Source organism: Geotrypetes seraphini, chromosome 1, assembly GCF_902459505.1.
Source record: "Geotrypetes seraphini chromosome 1, aGeoSer1.1, whole genome shotgun sequence".
Taxonomy (NCBI): Eukaryota; Metazoa; Chordata; class Amphibia; order Gymnophiona; family Dermophiidae; genus Geotrypetes; species Geotrypetes seraphini.
The window spans coordinates 117,854,338-117,877,584 of NC_047084.1; the positions used below are offsets into that span (position 1 = coordinate 117,854,338).

The 23,247-nt window shown below is 43.0% G+C and overlaps 1 protein-coding gene across 2 annotated transcripts in view; it reads left to right on the forward strand.

Annotated features, from left to right (window-relative positions):
- The window catches only part of LOC117356829 (scavenger receptor cysteine-rich type 1 protein M130-like), an 88,204-nt gene that overhangs the window by 31,270 nt on the left and 33,687 nt on the right, over window positions 1-23,247 (forward strand). The window contains exons 5-6 of one of the 2 annotated variants that reach the window (XM_033936574.1): window positions 2,133-2,450; window positions 17,504-17,875. In XM_033936574.1, coding sequence (XP_033792465.1) covers window positions 2,133-2,450; window positions 17,504-17,875 — 690 coding nt within the window. The remainder of the gene's footprint in view (window positions 1-2,132; window positions 2,451-17,503; window positions 17,876-23,247) is intronic. The other variant, XM_033936582.1, reaches the window with a different exon arrangement.

Here is a 23,247-nt window from a genome sequence, read left to right on the forward strand (position 1 = left end):
GAATACTTGTGAGCAAGACTTGCTTTATTGGGGTGAAACTGTGATCTTTTTTAAAGTGTGGAAACTACCATTTTAATATTTCGTTGTAATTTCTGAACGAATGTGGATACTTGACATTAAAGTAATACAGTATATGTGACGTGTGTCCCTACCAGGCTGATGTTCAGGTGATTGGCAGCCCTTCGGGGGTCCCACTCATGATGGGAACTGCTTTGGTGCTTCCCATCTGTCTGTGCCGGTCTGCAGGGATGCTAAAGAAGGAGAAATTAGGTCGGTGCCACTTTTTTCTTCTTTTGGGGACACTATTATGGGCTCAGTTCTAGTCGGTAACCAACAGTCTCTGGATACATAGGTGTATCGAGTTTTCTTATGTTCGTAGTTCACGGTTCTTACTTGGCTGATTGTCGACGGGACTGCACAGCCAAAGTCAATGTGGCAGAGGAGCTTCAACCCATTCGTCTGTGCCAGCCTGGAGGAATTAAAAGAAAGAAAATGAGCAGATAAGACCTAATTTCTCCTTATATTCAAAGGACCCACAGGAAACAGCCTATCTCCTGCAGACGGTGACAAACCTGGAAATTCAATGCCAGGTCATATCTGGCGACTGGCATTCAGTTTCCGGGATTTTTTTTTTAAACCACTACAAACATAGCTGGTTAAATGTAGATCAGTGTTTCTGGAGTACCCTCTTACCAGTCAGGCTTTCAGGATACCCACAATGAACAGGCATACACTGCTTTCATGCATATTCATTGTGGGTATTCTGACTGGCAAGAGGGTACTCCAGGCCCGACTGGGGAAACGCTGATCTGGCGCATGCTTACAATCCACTGGGGCTCAAAGGAGAAGGGTTCACACCCTTTCTGGGAAAAACCACATAGCATATATAAGGGGTCCAGAGGAAGGACAGGCAGTGGCGTAGCCATGGGTACCCAGTTTGGGCTCAGGTCCATCTAAAATCCCCAAGCCCCGCCAACTGCAACCCCTGGTGGCCAGAACAGCTCATTTTCCTAATTGCTGCAGCCAACGCCACTGTGCATATATTGTGACCATAGAAACATAGAAGATGACGGCAGAAAAGGGCTACAGCCCATCAAGTCTGCCCACTCTGCTTACCCACCCCCTGTCTATGCCCTAATGACCCTCGTAGGGATCCCACATGGGTATCCCATTTATTCTTAAAGTCTGCCCTCCACCCCACATGCTCGGTTTCTACAAAGCTGATCATTTTCAGGGGGGAGAGGCTGGTGCTGCAGCAGCCTGTGAACAGCTAGGAGGAGAATGAGCTGCTCTGGTGCTGGAGGATCTCTTCCAGCTCGTATATTTATTTGTTCAGGGCAGCTGGTGCTGTAATAAGGGTGGAAGGAGAAAGCATGTAATTGTCTTAAGGTGGCCAAAGAGGTTAAAAAGGTGACGGCGAAAGCTAGAAGGATGGTAGGTTGCACAGGGAGAGGTATTTCCAGTAGGAAAAAGGAGGTATTGATGCCCCTGACTCTGGTGAGACCTCATTTAGAATACTGTGTACAATTCTGGAGGCCACACCTTCAAAAAGATATAAAAAGGATGGAGTCGGTCCAGAGGAAGGCTACTAAAATGGTGTGTGGTCTTCGTGATAAGGCGTTTGGGGACAGACTAAAAGATCTCAATCTGTATACTTTGGAGGAAAGGCGGGAGAGGGGAGATATGATAGAGACGTTTAAATACCTACGTAATATAAATGTGCATGAATCAAGCTGCTTTCATTTGAAAGGAAACTCTGCAATGAGAGGGCATAGGATGATGCTAAGAGGTGAGAGGCTCCGGAGTAATCTAAGGAAATACTTTTTTTTACAGAAAGAGTGGTAGATTCATGGAACGGTCTCCCAGAAGAGGTGGTAGAGACAGACTGTGTTTAAATTCAAGAGGGCCTGGGATAGGAACGTGGGATCTCTGAGAGAGAGGAAGAGATAATGGTTACTGCAGATGGGCAGACTGGATGGGCCATGGGACCTTTACTGCCATCATTTTTCTGTGTCCACCCAGTTTGGGTTCAGGCCCACCCCACAATATCATGTCTGGCTATGCCTCTGAGGACTGGTGAGAGTGGTTGTTTAACATTTGCTTCTCCCCTTTGCCATTCCGATGTCTTTCAGATCTCCCTTTTAAAACCAGGCTTGTGGGCGGAGAGAGTTCCTGTGCAGGAAAAGTGGAGATTTCGGTAGGAGAGGACTGGAATATGATTTGTTCTAAAGATCAGGGGACCCAGATTGCTGCCGTGGTGTGCAGAGAGCTGGGCTGCGGTTCCGTTGTCAGCGTGGTAAGAGGGTCCCAACTCTGGAACACTTCAGGATCAGGGTGGGAGAAAGCTCTACTCTGTGAAGGTTCTGAGTCACGGTTGTCCCACTGCAAACATCACTGGAGAAGGACTTATTGCAAAGACCCTGAGGACAGGCTCGGAGTCATATGTTCGGGTAAGTTCTTCGACCACATCGTTCCTACCTGGGATGAAGCATTAGTTAAGGTTCCTAATGCCTCCCCTGCTCCGTAGTCCAATGTCATTTGCTCACTTTTCTTAAAACATCACCTGGGTGTTCCTGTAATCTGCTGAGTCTTTATTAGGTCTTATTTCTGGGTCTTTCCCCTCCCTTTTGCAATGTTACAATTCATTTCAGCCCTTTTTGCCTTTGTTCTGAAAGAAAACTTGTGTATTTTTCATTATTGACAAAACTCCACGATTGTTGAAAGTATTTGTGTATGATTGTGTCCTCACCGACATGGAAGCTTTTCAAAACCCAGACATGTCTTCTAAAAAGAGGACCTATCTGGGAAAATCTGGATGTCTGGTAACCCTATCTATATTCCTCTCTTCCTCTCACCCCCTCAGCTGCCTCATCTTCCCTTCCCCCTGTAATCTTTTCATTCTCTTCCATCCACACTAATCCCATTTCAGCGTTTTCACTCTCCTCCCCCTCACTATCAACTACAGCCCCCTTTCCCTCACTCATCCTTTCTGGTTATGACACTATCTCTGTTATGCGTTTTGCAATACAATTTTATGCATTTTACGTCACAAAGGTTTGGGTTCTGATTAAGAATTGGAAATGTTAAGTAAATCTAAATTTGAATAAATCAATAATGACTAAGGGGGAAATTCTAAAACTGGCACTTGGCATTCCCTCTGACGTCACTTCCTGGCCCCGCAACCAGGAAGTGATTTCAGGGGTGAACCAGGTGGTGCTCATACTGACGAGGATTTAAAGAGGTTTGGGAGGAAGGGAGGATGCGAGCATGGCATGGGGGGCAAAGAGGTGTCGGTGCCCCTACCAAGACAGCACCTGGGGTGGTCTGCCAGCCCTCTGTCCCCCCCTTACTTCACCAGTGGTTGGTGCAGTGGACTGTAGAGAAGGGGAACCAGGCCCATATTCCACTCTAACTTGTGATGGAGAGTGTGAGTGTCCCCAGTGGGACTCAAGTGGCCAGCAATGTCCCATTGGATTGGCTATCCACTGATACCCAATGGCATATAACCAGCTATCTCCCGCTGAATATCCAGCTTGCCGGCTATGTCGCTCAGCATAGCTGGTTTCTGCTGATTTTCTTGGCTGGCCAGCTACGGCACACAGCCAGATGGACCTGCTTTTTAGGCTAAGTGTGAGGTGCCGAACATTGATCTGCATAATTCAATGCTGTTGAGCCGGCCATTGAATATCTGGGATTGCTGCTCACACGGTTTCATTATCAGGCTCAAAATATCTAGAGCATTTGTATTGTTGTATAGTCGGGTACGGTTCATTTTTTGCTCTTCCTGGAGGGCTCAGCATACAGTAGAAGGGTGTTACGATGTGACATGACCCGTGGAAGTCCACTGCAGTGCTCCTCGGGCTGCCCCCATGGCTCTGCTGGGATGTCTGTCTGGCCAGTCTTGTAAAACTGCTGGCCCCTAACCAGCCAAATGGCTTGTATTTCTGTGTTTTTCCCTTAGATGTATTTTGTTTGAAAATGGCCCTTAAAGAAAGATGAACTGAGCACAAAAACATCTAAACATTCTCACGGTGGCCAATCCAGGTCCCTAGTACCTGGCCAAAACCCAAAGAGTAGCAACATTCCATTCAGAATCTTAACGAATAGCAAGATTCCGGAATCCCAAAGAGCAGCAACATTCCATTCAGAATCTTAACGAATATCAAGATTACGGAACCCGAAAGAGCAGCAACATTCCATTCAGAATCTTAACGAATAGCAAGATTCCGGAATCCCAAAGAGTAGCAACATTCCATTCAAAATCCTAACGAATAGCAAGATTCCAGAACCCCAAAGAGCAGCAACATTCCATTCAGAATCTTAACGAATAGCAAGATTCCGGAATCCCAAAGAGTAGCAACATTCCATTCAAAATCCTAACGAATAGCAAGATTCCGGAATCCCAAAGAGTAGCAACATTCCATTCAAAATCCTAACGAATAGCAAGATTCCGGAACCCCAAAGAGCAGCAACATTCCATTCAGAATCTTAACGAATAGCAAGATTCCGGAATCCCAAAGAGTAGCAACATTCCATTCAAAATCCTAATGAATAGCAAGATTCCGGAACCCCAAAGAGCAGCAACATTCCATTCAGAATCTTAACGAATAGCAAGATTCCGGAATCCCAAAGAGTAGCAACATTCCATTCAAAATCCTAACGAATATCAAGATTACGGAACCCCAAAGAGCAGCAACATTCCATTCAGAATCTTAACGAATAGCAAGATTCCGGAATCCCAAAGAGTAGCAACATTCCATTCAAAATCCTAACGAATAGCAAGATACCAGAACCCCAAAGAGCAGCAACATTCCATTCAGAATCTTAACGAATAGCAAGATTCCGGAATCCCAAAGAGTAGCAACATTCCATTCAAAATCCTAACGAATAGCAAGATTCCGGAACCCCAAAGAGCAGCAACATTCCATTCAGAATCTTAACGAATAGCAAGATTCCGGAATCCCAAAGAGTAGCAACATTCCATTCAAAATCCTAACGAATAGCAAGATTCCGGAACCCCAAAGAGCAGCAACATTCCATTCAGAATCTTAACGAATAGCAAGATTCCGGAATCCCAAAGAGCAGCAACATTCCATTCAGAATCTTAACGAATAGCAAGATTCCGGAACCCCAAAGAGCAGCAACATTCCATTCAGAATCTTAACGAATAGCAAGATTCCGGAACCCCAAAGAGCAGCAACATTCCATTCAGAATCTTAACGAATAGCAAGATTCCGGAATCCCAAAGAGTAGCAACATTCCATTCAAAATCCTAACGAATAGCAAGATTCCGGAACCCCAAAGAGCAGCAACATTCCATTCAGAATCTTAACGAATAGCAAGATTCCGGAATCCCAAAGAGCAGCAACATTCCATTCAGAATCTTAACGAATATCAAGATTACGGAACCCGAAAGAGCAGCAACATTCCATTCAGAATCTTAACGAATAGCAAGATTCCGGAATCCCAAAGAGTAGCAACATTCCATTCAAAATCCTAACGAATAGCAAGATTCCAGAACCCCAAAGAGCAGCAACATTCCATTCAGAATCTTAACGAATAGCAAGATTCCGGAATCCCAAAGAGTAGCAACATTCCATTCAAAATCCTAACGAATAGCAAGATTCCGGAATCCCAAAGAGTAGCAACATTCCATTCAAAATCCTAACGAATAGCAAGATTCCGGAACCCCAAAGAGCAGCAACATTCCATTCAGAATCTTAACGAATAGCAAGATTCCGGAATCCCAAAGAGCAGCAACATTCCATTCAGAATCTTAACGAATAGCAAGATTCTGGAACCCCAAAGAGCAGCAACATTCCATTCAGAATCTTAACGAATAGCAAGATTCCGGAACCCCAAAGAGCAGCAACATTCCATTCAGAATCTTAACGAATAGCAAGATTCCGGAATCCCAAAGAGTAGCAACATTCCATTCAAAATCCTAACGAATAGCAAGATTCCGGAACCCCAAAGAGCAGCAACATTCCATTCAGAATCTTAACGAATAGCAAGATTCCGGAATCCCAAAGAGCAGCAACATTCCATTCAGAATCTTAACGAATATCAAGATTACGGAACCCGAAAGAGCAGCAACATTCCATTCAGAATCTTAACGAATAGCAAGATTCCGGAATCCCAAAGAGTAGCAACATTCCATTCAAAATCCTAACGAATAGCAAGATTCCAGAACCCCAAAGAGCAGCAACATTCCATTCAGAATCTTAACGAATAGCAAGATTCCGGAATCCCAAAGAGTAGCAACATTCCATTCAAAATCCTAACGAATAGCAAGATTCCGGAATCCCAAAGAGTAGCAACATTCCATTCAAAATCCTAACGAATAGCAAGATTCCGGAACCCCAAAGAGCAGCAACATTCCATTCAGAATCTTAACGAATAGCAAGATTCCGGAATCCCAAAGAGCAGCAACATTCCATTCAAAATCCTAACGAATAGCAAGATTCCGGAACCCCAAAGAGCAGCAACATTCCATTCAGAATCTTAACGAATAGCAAGATTCCGGAATCCCAAAGAGTAGCAACATTCCATTCAAAATCCTAACGAATAGCAAGATTCCGGAATCCCAAAGAGTAGCAACATTCCATTCAAAATCCTAACGAATAGCAAGATTCCGGAACCCCAAAGAGCAGCAACATTCCATTCAGAATCTTAACGAATAGCTAGATTCCGGAATCCCAAAGAGCAGCAACATTCCATTCAGAATCTTAACGAATAGCAAGATTCTGGAACCCCAAAGAGCAGCAACATTCCATTCAGAATCTTAACGAATAGCAAGATTCCGGAACCCCAAAGAGCAGCAACATTCCATTCAGAATCTTAACGAATAGCAAGATTCCGGAATCCCAAAGAGTAGCAACATTCCATTCAAAATCCTAATGAATAGCAAGATTCCGGAACCCCAAAGAGCAGCAACATTCCATTCAGAATCTTAACGAATAGCAAGATTCCGGAATCCCGAAGAGTAGCAACATTCCATTCAAAATCCTAACGAATAGCAAGATTCCGGAACCCCAAAGAGCAGCAACATTCCATTCAGAATCTTAACGAATAGCAAGATTCCGGAATCCCAAAGAGCAGCAACATTCCATTCAGAATCTTAACGAATATCAAGATTACGGAACCCGAAAGAGCAGCAACATTCCATTCAGAATCTTAACGAATAGCAAGATTCCGGAATCCCAAAGAGTAGCAACATTCCATTCAAAATCCTAACGAATAGCAAGATTCCAGAACCCCAAAGAGCAGCAACATTCCATTCAGAATCTTAACGAATAGCAAGATTCCGGAATCCCAAAGAGTAGCAACATTCCATTCAAAATCCTAACGAATAGCAAGATTCCGGAATCCCAAAGAGTAGCAACATTCCATTCAAAATCCTAACGAATAGCAAGATTCCGGAACCCCAAAGAGCAGCAACATTCCATTCAGAATCTTAACGAATAGCAAGATTCCGGAATCCAAAAGAATAGCAACATTCCATTCAAAATCCTAATGAATAGCAAGATTCCGGAACCCCAAAGAGCAGCAACATTCCATTCAGAATCTTAACGAATAGCAAGATTCCGGAATCCCAAAGAGTAGCAACATTCCATTCAAAATCCTAACGAATAGCAAGATTCCGGAACCCCAAAGAGCAGCAACATTCCATTCAGAATCTTAACGAATAGCAAGATTCCGGAATCCAAAAGAGTAGCAACATTCCATTCAAAATCCTAACGAATAGCAAGATTCCGGAACCCCAAAGAGCAGCAACATTCCATTCAGAATCTTAACGAATAGCAAGATTCCGGAATCCCAAAGAGTAGCAACATTCCATTCAAAATCCTAACGAATAGCAAGATTCCGGAACCCCAAAGAGCAGCAACATTCCATTCAGAATCTTAACGAATAGCAAGATTCCGGAATCCAAAAGAGTAGCAACATTCCATTCAAAATCCTAACGAATAGCAAGATTCCGGAACCCCAAAGAGCAGCAACATTCCATTCAGAATCTTAACGAATAGCAAGATTCCGGAATCCCAAAGAGTAGCAACATTCCATTCAAAATCCTAACGAATAGCAAGATTCCGGAACCCCAAAGAGCAGCAACATTCCATTCAGAATCTTAACGAATAGCAAGATTCCGGAATCCCAAAGAGCAGCAACATTCCATTCAGAATCTTAACGAATAGCAAGATTCCGGAACCCCAAAGAGCAGCAACATTCCATTCAGAATCTTAACGAATAGCAAGATTCCGGAACCCCAAAGAGCAGCAACATTCCATTCAGAATCTTAACGAATAGCAAGATTCTGGAACCCCAAAGAGCAGCAACATTCCATTCAGAATCTTAACGAATAGCAAGATTCCGGAATCCCAAAGAGTAGCAACATTCCATTCAAAATCCTAACGAATAGCAAGATTCCAGAACCCCAAAGAGCAGCAACATTCCATTCAGAATCTTAACGAATAGCAAGATTCCGGAATCCCAAAGAGTAGCAACATTCCATTCAAAATCCTAACGAATAGCAAGATTCCGGAATCCCAAAGAGTAGCAACATTCCATTCAAAATCCTAACGAATAGCAAGATTCCGGAACCCCAAAGAGCAGCAACATTCCATTCAGAATCTTAACGAATAGCAAGATTCCAGAATCCCAAAGAGTAGCAACATTCCATTCAAAATCCTAACGAATAGCAAGATTCCGGAACCCCAAAGAGCAGCAACATTCCATTCAGAATCTTAACGAATAGCAAGATTCCGGAATCCCAAAGAGTAGCAACATTCCATTCAAAATCCTAACGAATATCAAGATTACGGAACCCCAAAGAGCAGCAACATTCCATTCAGAATCTTAACGAATAGCAAGATTCCGGAATCCCAAAGAGTAGCAACATTCCATTCAAAATCCTAACGAATAGCAAGATTCCAGAACCCCAAAGAGCAGCAACATTCCATTCAGAATCTTAACGAATAGCAAGATTCCGGAATCCCAAAGAGTAGCAACATTCCATTCAAAATCCTAACGAATAGCAAGATTCCGGAACCCCAAAGAGCAGCAACATTCCATTCAGAATCTTAACGAATAGCAAGATTCCGGAATCCAAAAGAATAGCAACATTCCATTCAAAATCCTAATGAATAGCAAGATTCCGGAACCCCAAAGAGCAGCAACATTCCATTCAGAATCTTAACGAATAGCAAGATTCCGGAATCCCAAAGAGTAGCAACATTCCATTCAAAATCCTAACGAATAGCAAGATTACGGAACCCCAAAGAGCAGCAACATTCCATTCAGAATCTTAACGAATAGCAAGATTCCGGAATCCCAAAGAGTAGCAACATTCCATTCAAAATCCTAACGAATAGCAAGATTCCAGAACCCCAAAGAGCAGCAACATTCCATTCAGAATCTTAACGAATAGCAAGATTCCGGAATCCCAAAGAGTAGCAACATTCCATTCAAAATCCTAACGAATAGCAAGATTCCGGAACCCCAAAGAGCAGCAACATTCCATTCAGAATCTTAACGAATAGCAAGATTCCGGAATCCAAAAGAATAGCAACATTCCATTCAAAATCCTAATGAATAGCAAGATTCCGGAACCCCAAAGAGCAGCAACATTCCATTCAGAATCTTAACGAATAGCAAGATTCCGGAATCCCAAAGAGTAGCAACATTCCATTCAAAATCCTAACGAATAGCAAGATTCCGGAACCCCAAAGAGCAGCAACATTCCATTCAGAATCTTAACGAATAGCAAGATTCCGGAATCCAAAAGAGTAGCAACATTCCATTCAAAATCCTAACGAATAGCAAGATTCCGGAACCCCAAAGAGCAGCAACATTCCATTCAGAATCTTAACGAATAGCAAGATTCCGGAATCCCAAAGAGTAGCAACATTCCATTCAAAATCCTAACGAATAGCAAGATTCCGGAACCCCAAAGAGCAGCAACATTCCATTCAGAATCTTAACGAATAGCAAGATTCCGGAATCCCAAAGAGCAGCAACATTCCATTCAGAATCTTAACGAATAGCAAGATTCTGGAACCCCAAAGAGCAGCAACATTCCATTCAGAATCTTAACGAATAGCAAGATTCCGGAACTCCAAAGAGCAGCAACATTCCATTCAGAATCTTAACGAATAGCAAGATTCCGGAATCCCAAAGAGTAGCAACATTCCATTCAGAATCTTAACGAATAGCAAGATTCCGGAACCCCAAAGAGCAGCAACATTCCATTCAGAATCTTAACGAATAGCAAGATTCTGGAACCCCAAAGAGCAGCAACATTCCATTCAGAATCTTAACGAATAGCAAGATTCCGGAACCCCAAAGAGCAGCAACATTCCATTCAGAATCTTAACGAATAGCAAGATTCCGGAATCCCAAAGAGTAGCAACATTCCATTCAAAATCCTAACGAATAGCAAGATTCCGGAACTCCAAAGAGCAGCAACATTCCATTCAGAATCTTAACGAATAGCAAGATTCCGGAATCCAAAAGAATAGCAACATTCCATTCAAAATCCTAATGAATAGCAAGATTCCGGAACCCCAAAGAGCAGCAACATTCCATTCAGAATCTTAACGAATAGCAAGATTCCGGAATCCCAAAGAGTAGCAACATTCCATTCAAAATCCTAACGAATAGCAAGATTCCGGAACCCCAAAGAGCAGCAACATTCCATTCAGAATCTTAACGAATAGCAAGATTCCGGAATCCAAAAGAGTAGCAACATTCCATTCAAAATCCTAACGAATAGCAAGATTCCGGAACCCCAAAGAGCAGCAACATTCCATTCAGAATCTTAACGAATAGCAAGATTCCGGAATCCCAAAGAGTAGCAACATTCCATTCAAAATCCTAACGAATAGCAAGATTCCGGAACCCCAAAGAGCAGCAACATTCCATTCAGAATCTTAACGAATAGCAAGATTCCGGAATCCCAAAGAGCAGCAACATTCCATTCAGAATCTTAACGAATAGCAAGATTCCGGAACTCCAAAGAGCAGCAACATTCCATTCAGAATCTTAACGAATAGCAAGATTCCGGAATCCCAAAGAGTAGCAACATTCCATTCAGAATCTTAACGAATAGCAAGATTCCGGAACCCCAAAGAGCAGCAACATTCCATTCAGAATCTTAACGAATAGCAAGATTCTGGAACCCCAAAGAGCAGCAACATTCCATTCAGAATCTTAACGAATAGCAAGATTCTGGAACCCCAAAGAGCAGCAACATTCCATTCAGAATCTTAAGGAATAGCAAGTTATCAGACATTTAAAGGGGAACTGAAGGAAGAATGCGAGGGGGTGCCGAAAAGTTCTCAGCCCAACCAATCACGTTCTTAAATTCTGAGCGTTATTTTGCCACTGGAGCTGAAGAGGATTCTCTTATTTCGTTCGGTGCCAATTTGCAGAAACAAAATTCTCTGTTTTGACCTTGTTTGAGATCGTTGATTGAACCATATCTGCCTCATTCTCCTCTTGTTGGGCTGAGAACTTTTCAGCACCTCCTCAAAAGACACCACAAAGAATTAGTGACGTTCATTCTCTTGACACCAAGAATCCTATTTTACTTTGTTTCCTTTTCATCCGTTTTTGCCATTGCCTTATTGGATGAAGTAATTTATTTTGTATCGCCCTTTACTTCTGAGATCTGACTCAGTCTGAGGTACAGTAAAACCTTGGTTTGCGAGCATAATTTGTTCCAGAAGCATATTTGTAATCCAAAGCACTCAACTATCAAAGCGAATTTCCCCATAAGAAATCATGGAAACTCAGACGATTCGTTCCACAACCCAAGACCTCGCTCGTTTAGAACAGTCACTACACCTCTGCAGCGTCAGAGAGAGAAGAACCATCGGCTCAGTTGTGATGATGTGACGCGTGTATACTGTATGTACTCGTATTGCAAGTCATTGCTTGTATATCAAGTTAAAATATAATGAAATGTTTGCTTGTCTTGCAAAACACTTGCAAACCAAGTTACAGTACTTGTAATCCAAGGTTTTACTGTACTTAACTTATTCGCAACAACAATCAGGTAAAAGTAAGACTGAGTTCCTCCTCCCAGAAGGGAAGGCTACATTATCTTGTTGGGCCGGCCCACTGACCCAGCCAAAAACTTTTCCCAGGTCAAATTCCCTTTCCATTGACTGATGAACTCTTCCTAGCACACCAATCACTGCCATCTTCTCCTGCCCACCCTCAGTCTTTCCCATCTCCAACCATCACTGAAAATTAAAGCTCTAGTGAAGGGAAAAAAGAAAGTATCGGCTTAGCTAAATTATAACACAAGCCAGCTCGAACGGGCCGGCGTGGGAGCCCTGCTCCACCCCCCCGTTCCCGCAGGAGGACACCATATTTAAAACAAGAGACCCGACGCCAGCGCCACACAAGCCAGCTCGAACGGGCCGGCGTGGGAGCTCTGCTCCACCCCCCCGTTCCCGCAGGAGGACACCATATTTAAAACAAGAGACCCGACGCCAGCGCCACACAAGCCAGCTCGAACGGGCCGGCGTGGGAGCCCTGCTCCGCCCCCCGTTCCCGCAGGAGGACACCATATTTAATTCGACCCAGGGTCAACGGCGCACCGCCGACTGCCGAATACAGAAATTGCCAACACTACCTAACGTAGAGGTGAGTGTGAATAACCACCTAACACCACCAGGAAATCACACTAGACCACCAATACCAAAACCCAAACAAACAATTACTAATTAACTCAACTACAAACAGGAACCCGACCAGCCTACATACCGAGGCCCTCCAAAGTTCCAGCAAATTCCACAACAATTTCTTTCAGCCACACACAGAATGGATACAAGCACACCCAAACTCATCCTTGCTATCTTACTACTATCCCTCTTCACAGACAAATGGAAAACAACCGGATACCACACACAGCCAATCCCAATCATTACAGTACCAAACAAATCGGTCCTACATACCAGAAAAACCCAAACCCCTAGAACCTTGATGCTCTGTTCACCATCCAACCAAACAAGCATACCCACAATCTGGGGAAAAAGACATACAACAAAAGCCAAGATAAGCTTTCAAAGACCCCAGACAACACAAAAAATACTATCAAATATAGCTCCTACCCCCTACCCACTCACAAAAATCACACAAATAGCATGTTCATACTTAAATATACGATCGGTAGGTCCAAAAACAGAACTAATCAAAGACTGGCTAATCAAAGAAGACCTAGGATGCCTCTTCCTCACTGAAACCTGGCTCACATCCGACAAAGACCCTCACATTATAGAAATCTGTCCCAAAGGATACAAAATTGAACTAGTATGCCGAGCAAACAGACGAGGAGGAGGGATTGCAATCATAGCAAAAAACAACTTCAACATCAAAGTCCTAGCCAAGCACTCCTCCCTCCACCTAGACCTTCTAGCCTGCCAACTTTCTGACACCACCCTAACAGGAAATCTAAACTGCCTTCTATGCTACATCACCCCAGGAAAATGGAACATAACTAAACATGAACTAGAAGAGTTCATCCTCCAGAACTCGCTTTCCTCTACAAACAATCTGATCCTTGGTGACTTAAACCTCCACCTAGAAGACCACTCCTCCAAACAAGTAGAAGATATTATATCATACCTCAGTACCCTATCGTACCAGATCCTCAACCCGGAACCAACACATGAAAAAGGTCATCAACTCGATATCGCAGCATACTCATCCCCAAACTTCAACACACAAAACATCCAAATCACCAATGGCGCCTGGCAACCCACCCTATGCTCGGACCACTATAAATACAACTTCACCATCAACTGGGAACATACCAAAAACAAACCCACCCCCCTCAAAACAAGCTATAAGACTAGACAGAAAATCGAACCAAACACATTCTGGAGCGCAGTGGACTCAGAAATAGATTCCACCAACCCTAGTGAATTCATAAACACCTGGCGGTCTCTCAGCGAATCGACCTTGAACAAACTAGCACCACTAAGAGAAAAAAACAAAATACATAGACAATCAGATAAATGGTTTGACACCGAACTCCTACAACTAAAAAGGAAATGTAGACAACTAGAAAGGGCATGGTCAAAACAGAAACAAGTTATTACCAAAATAGAATGGAAAATCCAACTCAAGCAATACAAAATCAAATTGAAGGAAAAACGCAAAGACTACTACTCTAACCTCATAGGCACCGACAAACCAGACACAAAAAAACTGTTCAACCTAGTAAGAAACCTCACCGACACTAAACCATGTCTAGCCACCCAGGAAAACCTAACACCTACAGCCTCTCAATTAGCAGACCACTTCAAAAATAAAACCATCTCAATTAGAACAACATTCAACAACTCACAATACAACACAGACAAGATTCTAACAAAACCCACAACAGCCGAAGCAATATCAGCAGACAGGTTCTGGACCGACTTCCCTAAAACCCAATGGACCGAATTGGACAGGCTATACAAAAAATATTGCAAATCAGCATGTGATCTGAATAACTGCCCACCATACCTACTAGCAACAGCTTCCACCAACTTCAAAGCTTGCTACACATTATGGCTGCAAACCACACTCAGGGAAGGCCAGTTCCCACCAGACCTCGGAGAAATTATAATCACGCCAATACTGAAAGATCCCAAAGGTCTAACAAACAGCCCATCAAACTACAGACCAATCGCTTCTATCCCAACATACGTCAAAATAATAGAAGGACTAGTCGCACAACAACTGTCCATGTACCTTGAATCCCACAATATCTTACACCCATCCCAATCCGGATTCAGAACCAACTACAGTACCGAAACTCTACTGGTATCTCTACTAGACATAGCTCGAAGTCACCTCAGCCAAGGAAACAAACTGCTAATCATCCAATTTGATTTATCAGCGGCATTCGATCTAGTGGACCACGACATACTCCTCCAAATACTAGACGCAATAGGAATTTCAGGTAAAGTTCATAACTGGTTCAAAGGCTTCCTCAAAAATAGAACATACAGAGTCAAATCTAAAGACATTCTATCTGAACCATGGTCCAATCCATGTGGAGTACCACAAGGCTCTCCCCTCTCTCCCACACTTTTCAACCTATTCATATCCTCCCTAGGCACCGTCCTAGACGCCCAAAATATTACTTCTCTCAGCTACGCGGACGACATTACCATCCTCCTTCCATTCGACATACATAACCCAATCTCCACAGAACACCTGAAAACTACATTGGAAACAGTGGATAAATGGATGATAGATCACAAGTTGAAGCTGAACTCTGACAAAACCAAATTCTTATTACTAGAGAAAGACAAAAAACCATCCCTAACAGAACTGGAAGTAAACTCAATCAAGTACCCTATACAGAACTCCCTCAAAATCCTAGGAATACACTTAGACAGATGCTGCACAATGCAAACACAAATCCAAAAAATCACCCAAAAAGCATTCTTCATAATGCGAAACTTAAGAAAAATCAGAAAATTCTTTAAAAAAGACCAATTCAGGATCATTGTCCAATCCATGGTACTAAGTATTGTCGACTATTGCAACAGCCTCTACTTACCCTGCCCAACCAACACAATAAAAAAACTACAGACCATCCAGAACACAGCCCTCAGACTCATATATTCACTCAGCAAATACGACCACATTACCAATGCATACCTAGAATCCCACTGGCTACCAATAAAAGCAAGAACACAATTCAAACTCTACTGTCTCATTTTCAAAGTAACCCATGGCACGGCACCCAGTTACCTAAATAACTGTTTTCACTACTACCACCCACCAAGAAAAAGGAGAACACAGAACCTCTTCACCTATCCACCACTCAACGGTACCTGTCGTAAGAAACTCTATGACAACCTCCTGGGGACACAGGCAGCCAAAATAGACTCTGACATCTCTAAATTACTGACCAAAACAACAGACATAAAAGAGTTCCACAAAGAAATAAAAACACTACTGTTCAAAAAATATCTCCCATCACTCTAACCACCGCCCAATGAGTTCCCATTCAACGACTTCGGAATCACTCATCCATATTATCTCTTTGTCTGTGATCAAGAATATACTGTAACTCTTCTACACTACACCCGACTCAACTGATCGAGTTGACATGTATTACCTCTGTAAAATGCATTATCTTCTGCTATATGTATTATCTTCTGTAATAAGTAATATCTTCTGTGAAATTGTAATATCATAACTCTTCACTGTTCCTGTAACTTACTCCTATCCTGAAATGTAATTCTACTGGAATGTCCCAGATATTTTCTACATTGTAATCCGCCTAGAACCGCAAGGCACAGGCGGAATAGAAATCCGTAATGTAATGTAATGTTATAGTATCCACTTTTCATGGAGTGGGTGCCAGCCTTAAGCTGGAAAGCAGTTTCACTGTTAACCCCTTCTCCCTCTTTTACAAGACTATGCTAGCGTTTTTTAGCGCATAGAGCATCAGTGCTGTTACCGCCGTGGCCAGCAGTAAAAAACACTAGACAGTTCTGTTAAAAGAAGGGAGGGGGGTAAGTCTGTCTGTCCATGGTACATTTGCACATCGAGTACTGTGTGCAGTTCTGGTTGCCTGATCTGAAAAAAGATGCCATGGAACTATAAAATCAATAAACTGCTAGACTTAGGGAAAGCTCCTGCTTGTTTCCGGGGGATGGGGACGCAGAAAGGAGTCTATCCATTTGGGGGGATCCTGCCACATATTTGTGACCTGGATTGGACACTTTTAGAAACAGGACCGTTGACCTCCTGCAGCCCAGAGTGTTCCTACGGAACTAAACAGAGACCGTAAATGTTGGAAACGATTGAATATTGCATATGCCGAAGTTGAGCAAAACGAAGAATGTGAAATGAGTTGATTACTGTGTCATTTAACTTCCGAACTCAAGCTGGTCCTCTTAAAGTTACTAACGGCATCCCGGGCAAGATAGGGTTCCATATGAGTTGCCACACTAAGTCAGACTGCTGGTCAATGAAAGACACTGTCCTGTTTCTAAAAGTGGCCAGTCCCAAAACTTAGCTAGTCTCCGTTCTGATTCCCCTCGGAAATAAGCAGGAGCTTTTCCCAAGTCTACCTTAATGGTGCTTGAGCAGTTTTTAAGCTTTTCCTCCAAGAATCTTTTGATTGTTTTTTTCGGCATATGCAATATTCAGGCAGAGTTAGTACAAAGAATAGTTTCCAACATTTACATCCTATATTTAATTCCGTAGCTACACTCTGGGCTGTAGGAGACTCTTTTTGAAAGTTATTTTTACATCTTTTCCCCCTCTTCCAGAGGAGCAATGGTCTGTTTCAGCTGATAGATGGATTATCTGTGAATAAAACCAATCTGCTGCTATTTAATTGAAGGGTGTGTACACAATTATTCTAAAGAAATACATAAATACACCTGATACAATAGATGTGACCAAGAATAAAGGAAGCCTAGGATTGGAGGAATAATGCCAATAATGTAAGAAGATAATCATTTGCGTTCTGTCTCTGTTTCAGGCTCCTCGGTTTCTAAGGTGAGGCTGGTGGGTGGAACAACTTCTTGTGATGGAACAGTGGAGGTTTATCACAAAAACACCTGGGGAACAGTCTGCGATCACGGCTGGGACATCCGCGATGCTACCGTGGTCTGCAAGCAGATTGGGTGTGGACCTGCCGTGAAAGCCGCATTTCAACTTGCTGATTCAAGACCAGCTCCTGATTCAGGCCTAGTTGCTGATTCAGGACCAGTTGCTGATTCAGGACCAGCTTGGCTGGATAATGTTTTCTGTACTGGTACAGAGGCGGATCTCTCTCTTTGCGGGTCTCAGCTGTTGCAACAGAATCTGTGCCACTCAGGACGAAGAGCAAGGGTCACTTGTTCATCCTCAGGTAAAAGCCAGAACTCAGGGCAATCCTTGAAATTTAGGCCACTTTTTTTTTCTGATTTTTAAATCCTCTAACCTGCATAGTTTGAGATTTGGACCTGCAATGTCCACAGAATTAAAGGTTTCATAAAACTTTGCACCTTGTGCATTTGGCTGAAAGGACATGGCGAATGTCAGTAATATTTCCTAAATTGATTGGTGTCATTTTCTACCTGAAATGACTTGAGAGAACGTGAAAGATCAGCTGTCTTCATTTGTTCATAATAATGCGGCATACAATCTTCTGAAAGAGTGCACCTACCGACAATATTGCTCCCATAATTAAGGTTGCCAAGACCTCAGGCCTGCCTAGTTACTGGCATTTCTTTTCCCAGGAGGTTGGCTGCTTTGCAGTGAACCCACCTGGACAACCTGCATTCACAGATCGGGGCTCAGGGACCGTTTCTTTAGGAGCGTTGTTTACCCCAGGTTTGGCCTGAATCCATGGAAGTGAGTGCAGGATTGGGGCATAAGAACATAAGCGTTGCCTCTGCCGGGTCAGACCAGGGGTCCATCGTGCCCGGCAGTCCGCTCCCGCGGCGGCCCCCCCAGGTCCATGACCTGAAAGTGTTCCCTACCTAACCTAAAATATCCATACCCTATTCGCTCAATGTCCTGTACGGTAAACCTCTATCTGTACCCTGTTATCCCCTTCGCTTCCAGGAAGTCATCCAGTCCCTTTTTGAACCCCAGAATTGTATTCTGTCTTATTACCTCTCCGGGAAGCGCGTTCCAGGTGTCCACCACCCTCTGAGTGAAGAAGAACCTCCTTGCATTCGTTTTGAATCTGTCTCCTCTCAGTTTTTCTGAATGACCTCTTGTTTTAGTTGTCCCTGCTAGTCTAAAGAATCTGTCCCTCTCCACCTTCTCTATGCCTTTCATGATTTTATAAGTTTCTATCATGTCCCCTCTCAGTCTCCGCTTCTCCAGGGTAAAGAGCCCCAGCCTGTCTAACCGTTCGGCATATGAAAGGTTCTCCATACCCTTTATCATCCTCGTTGCCCTCCTCTGGACCCTTTCGAGTATTGCCATGTCCTTCTTGAGGTATGGCGACCAGTATTGGACGCAGTATTCCAGATGTGGGCGCACCATTGCTCGATACAGTGGCAGGATAACTTCTTTTGTTCTGGTAGTGATACCTTTTTTGATAATGCCCAACATTCTGTTCGCTTTTTTTGAGGCCGCTGCACATTGTGCCGCCGGCTTCATTGTGTTATCTACCAATACCCCCAGATCTTTTTCTTGGCTGCCTTCCCCGAGTACCCTCCCTCCCATCGTATAGCTGGGGCAGACGGCGTTCCTCCACCCCTTCGTGTGTGTGGTGTTTCTGGGTAAGGTGAAGGTCACCAGCCAAGGCCCGAGAAGCAGTCAAAAGACCGGCAGTCCAGGTTCCAAGACTTCTTGAGGCAGATGATCTCCCAGTAAGCTGTTTTAGCTTGCATCTTGCAGCTCCCAGCACACAGCATGGCACAGTAACAGGCTGAGAGCCTTTGAGATCAATTTTGGGGGTTCTCCAGAACTTGATTTTAACAGGTTTGGGAGTTAGCCCTAGGTCCACCCACTCCAGAAATCCTAAAATTGCTATGTTTAATTAATCAATGTACATTTCCCGGGCTGTTTTATTTTCAAAATTGCTCCTATGGCAGCCATCTTGGATTTTCCTGATTCAACTTTAAAACATTTATCTGCCTCAAAACACTTTTTTTTTTTTTTTTTACAAAGCAGTTTATTAAATGACAAAGTACAACCAACAAAACAGCTGATACAACATTTTCAAAATACAAAACACAGTACACAGACCAGCAAACCACCAGAACATGTGGAGACAGGCAGAGTCCGGGTTGGATTCTTATACCCAGACTCGGCCAGATCCCCCCTCTACAGTAAACCCCCACCCACCCCTCCATCCCCACCCCACCCTTAACGCACTGGCAGTGCAGGTACCACTGGCCTCCGCAGCCGGTTGAGTACTTGGCTTTTAATCAAAGGGGGTAAAGTATCCAAATAAGATGTCCAAACAGACAAGTAGAGCTTACTACAAAGATGAGAAAACCAAGCCGACAAGGATTCCCATACCATCAAAAGATGGAATTTGTTGCACCAATACCAAATGGTGGGTGGGGAGTCCTGGAGCCAATGATTTAAAATACATTTCTTACCTATGATATAGCCCTTGCAGAGAAGTAAAGAATCAACAGCAGAGAGTCCACCCAGAAAACCCGTAGCTAAAAAGAGAATCCCCTCAACCTCGAGGTGAACGGCATAGCCCACCAGGGTCTGTAAATAACAGAGGACCTCCAACTAGAAGGCAGCAATAACTGTACAAGACCAGAGACCATGTGGTAGAGAATTATCAACCCGGTGGAATTTCAAACATGTCGAGGTAGAGGCATACCCAAAGTGATAAGCCTGCTTCTGAGAACTATACCATACTAGCAGAGGTAAAATAAATCCCGTAGAATTCTGGTCTCACTATGAGATCATATCAGAACAAAACAAACAAACCAATCAATTCATGAACTCCTGGATTAATGATAGCACCAATATCTATATATATAAAATCGGAGGTATGTGTGTATGTATGTGTGTATGTGCCGCGATCACGCAAAAACGGCTTGACCGATTTGAACGAAACTTGGTATGCAGATCCCTCACTACCTGGGATGATATGTTCTGGGGGTCTCGCGGCCCACCTGCACACGTGGGCGGAGCTACAAACAGAAAATCAGATTTCACCCATTCATGTCAATGGAAAAAATGTAAAAAGCTGCCATTCTCACAGTAATTCAAAAACGACTTGACCGATTTGAACGTAACTTGGTATGCAGATCCCTCACTACCTGGGGTGATATGTTCTGGGGTCTCGCGGCCCACCTGCACATGTGGGCGGAGCTACAAACATAAATTCAGATTTCACCCATTCATGTCAATGGAAAAAATGTAAAAAGCTGCCATTCTCAAAGTAATTCCAACTACCTGGGGTGATATGTTCTGAGGGTCTCGCGGCCCACCTGCACATGTGGGCGGAGCTACAAACAGAACATCAGATTTCACCCATTCATATCAATGGAAAGGATGTAAAAAGCTGCCATTCTCACAGTAATTCCAACTATAAAACACTTTCTATGACACTATAACCACTAGGGACATCGTTTCTATTCTACCACGGACACCATACATATAGAGTTTATATGTTCTAACTGTGTTTGTAAGTGTTTCCTTCATGCACCTCAGTTCATAATGTTATTACATTACATGAGTACTCACATATGCTGAACTAGGAACACAGGTTCCATTCTGAACCGGGAAAAAACTGCATGGAGTTTCTTTTCAACCTGAGTTTCCACATATTGAGTTGTTTAAATCAATACTGAAACTTTTGGATGCCACTTATTCCAACAGATCTTCCTTTTCAGTTTAAGAGATTGCAAATTCCAGTGAGACTTGCATTCTCTATCACAATCAACAAATCACAGGGACAGACTATTACATACTGTGGAGTGGATTTAAGATCCCCCTGTTTTTCCCATGGACAACTCTATGTTGCTTGCTCAAGGGTGGGTTCACCCAAGAATTTATATGTTCTTGCTCCTGGAGGTGAAACTAAAAATTGTTGTTTATAATCAAGTTTTGTGTTAGTTGTATTGTATTCATTTTGTCAAATATTTCACATTATAATTTGAATATTATACTTTTTATAAAGCTGTTAAAATATAATTTCATTCACCACTATAAAGTATCTTTATTTGAATCCATTTACAGTGTTATTGCTATAATTAAATACCCGTGCAACGCCGGGGCATCAGCTAGTCCTAAATAAAATGGCTCCCATTAAAACCCGCAGAAAGAGACTTAAAAACCTAGAGGGCTGGTTTGACACAGAACTACTAATGCTAAAGAGAGATCTAAGAAAATCGGAAAGACTTTGGCTAAAATCAGGGTCACAAGAGCACAGAATCGCTTGGAGACAAAAACTAAAAATCTATAAAACTCAGACCAAAGAAAAACGTAAAAACTTCTATGCCCTCAAAATCTGAGACATCTCAACCAACAGTAGCAATCTTTTTAAGCTGGTAAATGATCTATACAATATAGAAACATTTATCGACACACCCGAAGAGCCCTCCCTAACTGCAAACTGCATGGCGGATTTCTTCACCTCCAAAATACAAAAACTAAGATCCTCCCTCACTGACCCAACAAAACCCCTCTAGAGCCGACCTATTCTGGAACACATTCTCACCCATAGACTGGCAAACTTTCAGTAAACACTACAATAAGTATGCCAATTCCTACTGCAGACTAGATACATGCCCCCCTAATGTCATGAAATCGGCCCCAGTCATTTTTAAGGCCAAAATGCTGACTTGGATCAACTCTCTACTAACCTCTGGGAAGTTCCCAGTTGAACAAGGGTACATTATGATTTCGCCAATTAAGAAAAACACTAAAGAGCCACCTAACAATGCATCCAACTTTAGACCAATCGCCAATATCCCCCTGGTCACCAAAATAGCAGAAGGGATAGTAAACACCAAACTCACCACATACTTAGAAAAACATAATATCTTACATGACAATCAATCCGGTTTCCGGTCAGGCCACAGTACTGAAACAATTTTAGCCTCTCTGCTTGATCACCTTCATCAACTATTCAGCCAAGGCTCAAGCGCTCTAATATTGCAACTCGATCTGAGTAGCGCATTTGACTTGGTTGACCACGCCACTCTACTAGACTGCCTAACATCTATTGGAATCTCAGGTCATGTTCTCAACTGGTTCCACGAATTCCTGACAACAAGAACCTACAAGGTGTTCAAGGACGACACTACCTCTTACAGCTGGGTCAACCCTTGTGGGGTCCCACAAGGCTCTCCCTTGTCCCCCACCCTATTTAACATCTACCTTGCCTCTTTAGGAAACCTCCTGCAGAGTTTGAAACTCAAATTCTTCATCTATGCAGACGACATCACCATAATCATTCCGCTCTCCCACCTTACCTCAGAGCTTCTAAACTCGATATCTCTCACCCTAAATCAGATCGAACTTTGGATGACAGCGTTTAGGCTAAAGCTAAACCCAGAAAAAACTAAATTCTTCTTAGTATCCCCAAACGACAAAATCAAGGAAACTGCGATACATATCAATGGCCTAGACTACTGTATTGAGCAATCCTTAAAAATTCTAGGAGTCACCTTAGACAAACATCTCACACTAGAGAAACACACTGACCTAGTGTTTAAAAAATGTATCTCGATACTCTGGAAACTCCGCACCATTAAAAAATACTTTAACGAAACCTCCTTTCGTCTGCTGGTACAAGCTTCTTTTCTTAGC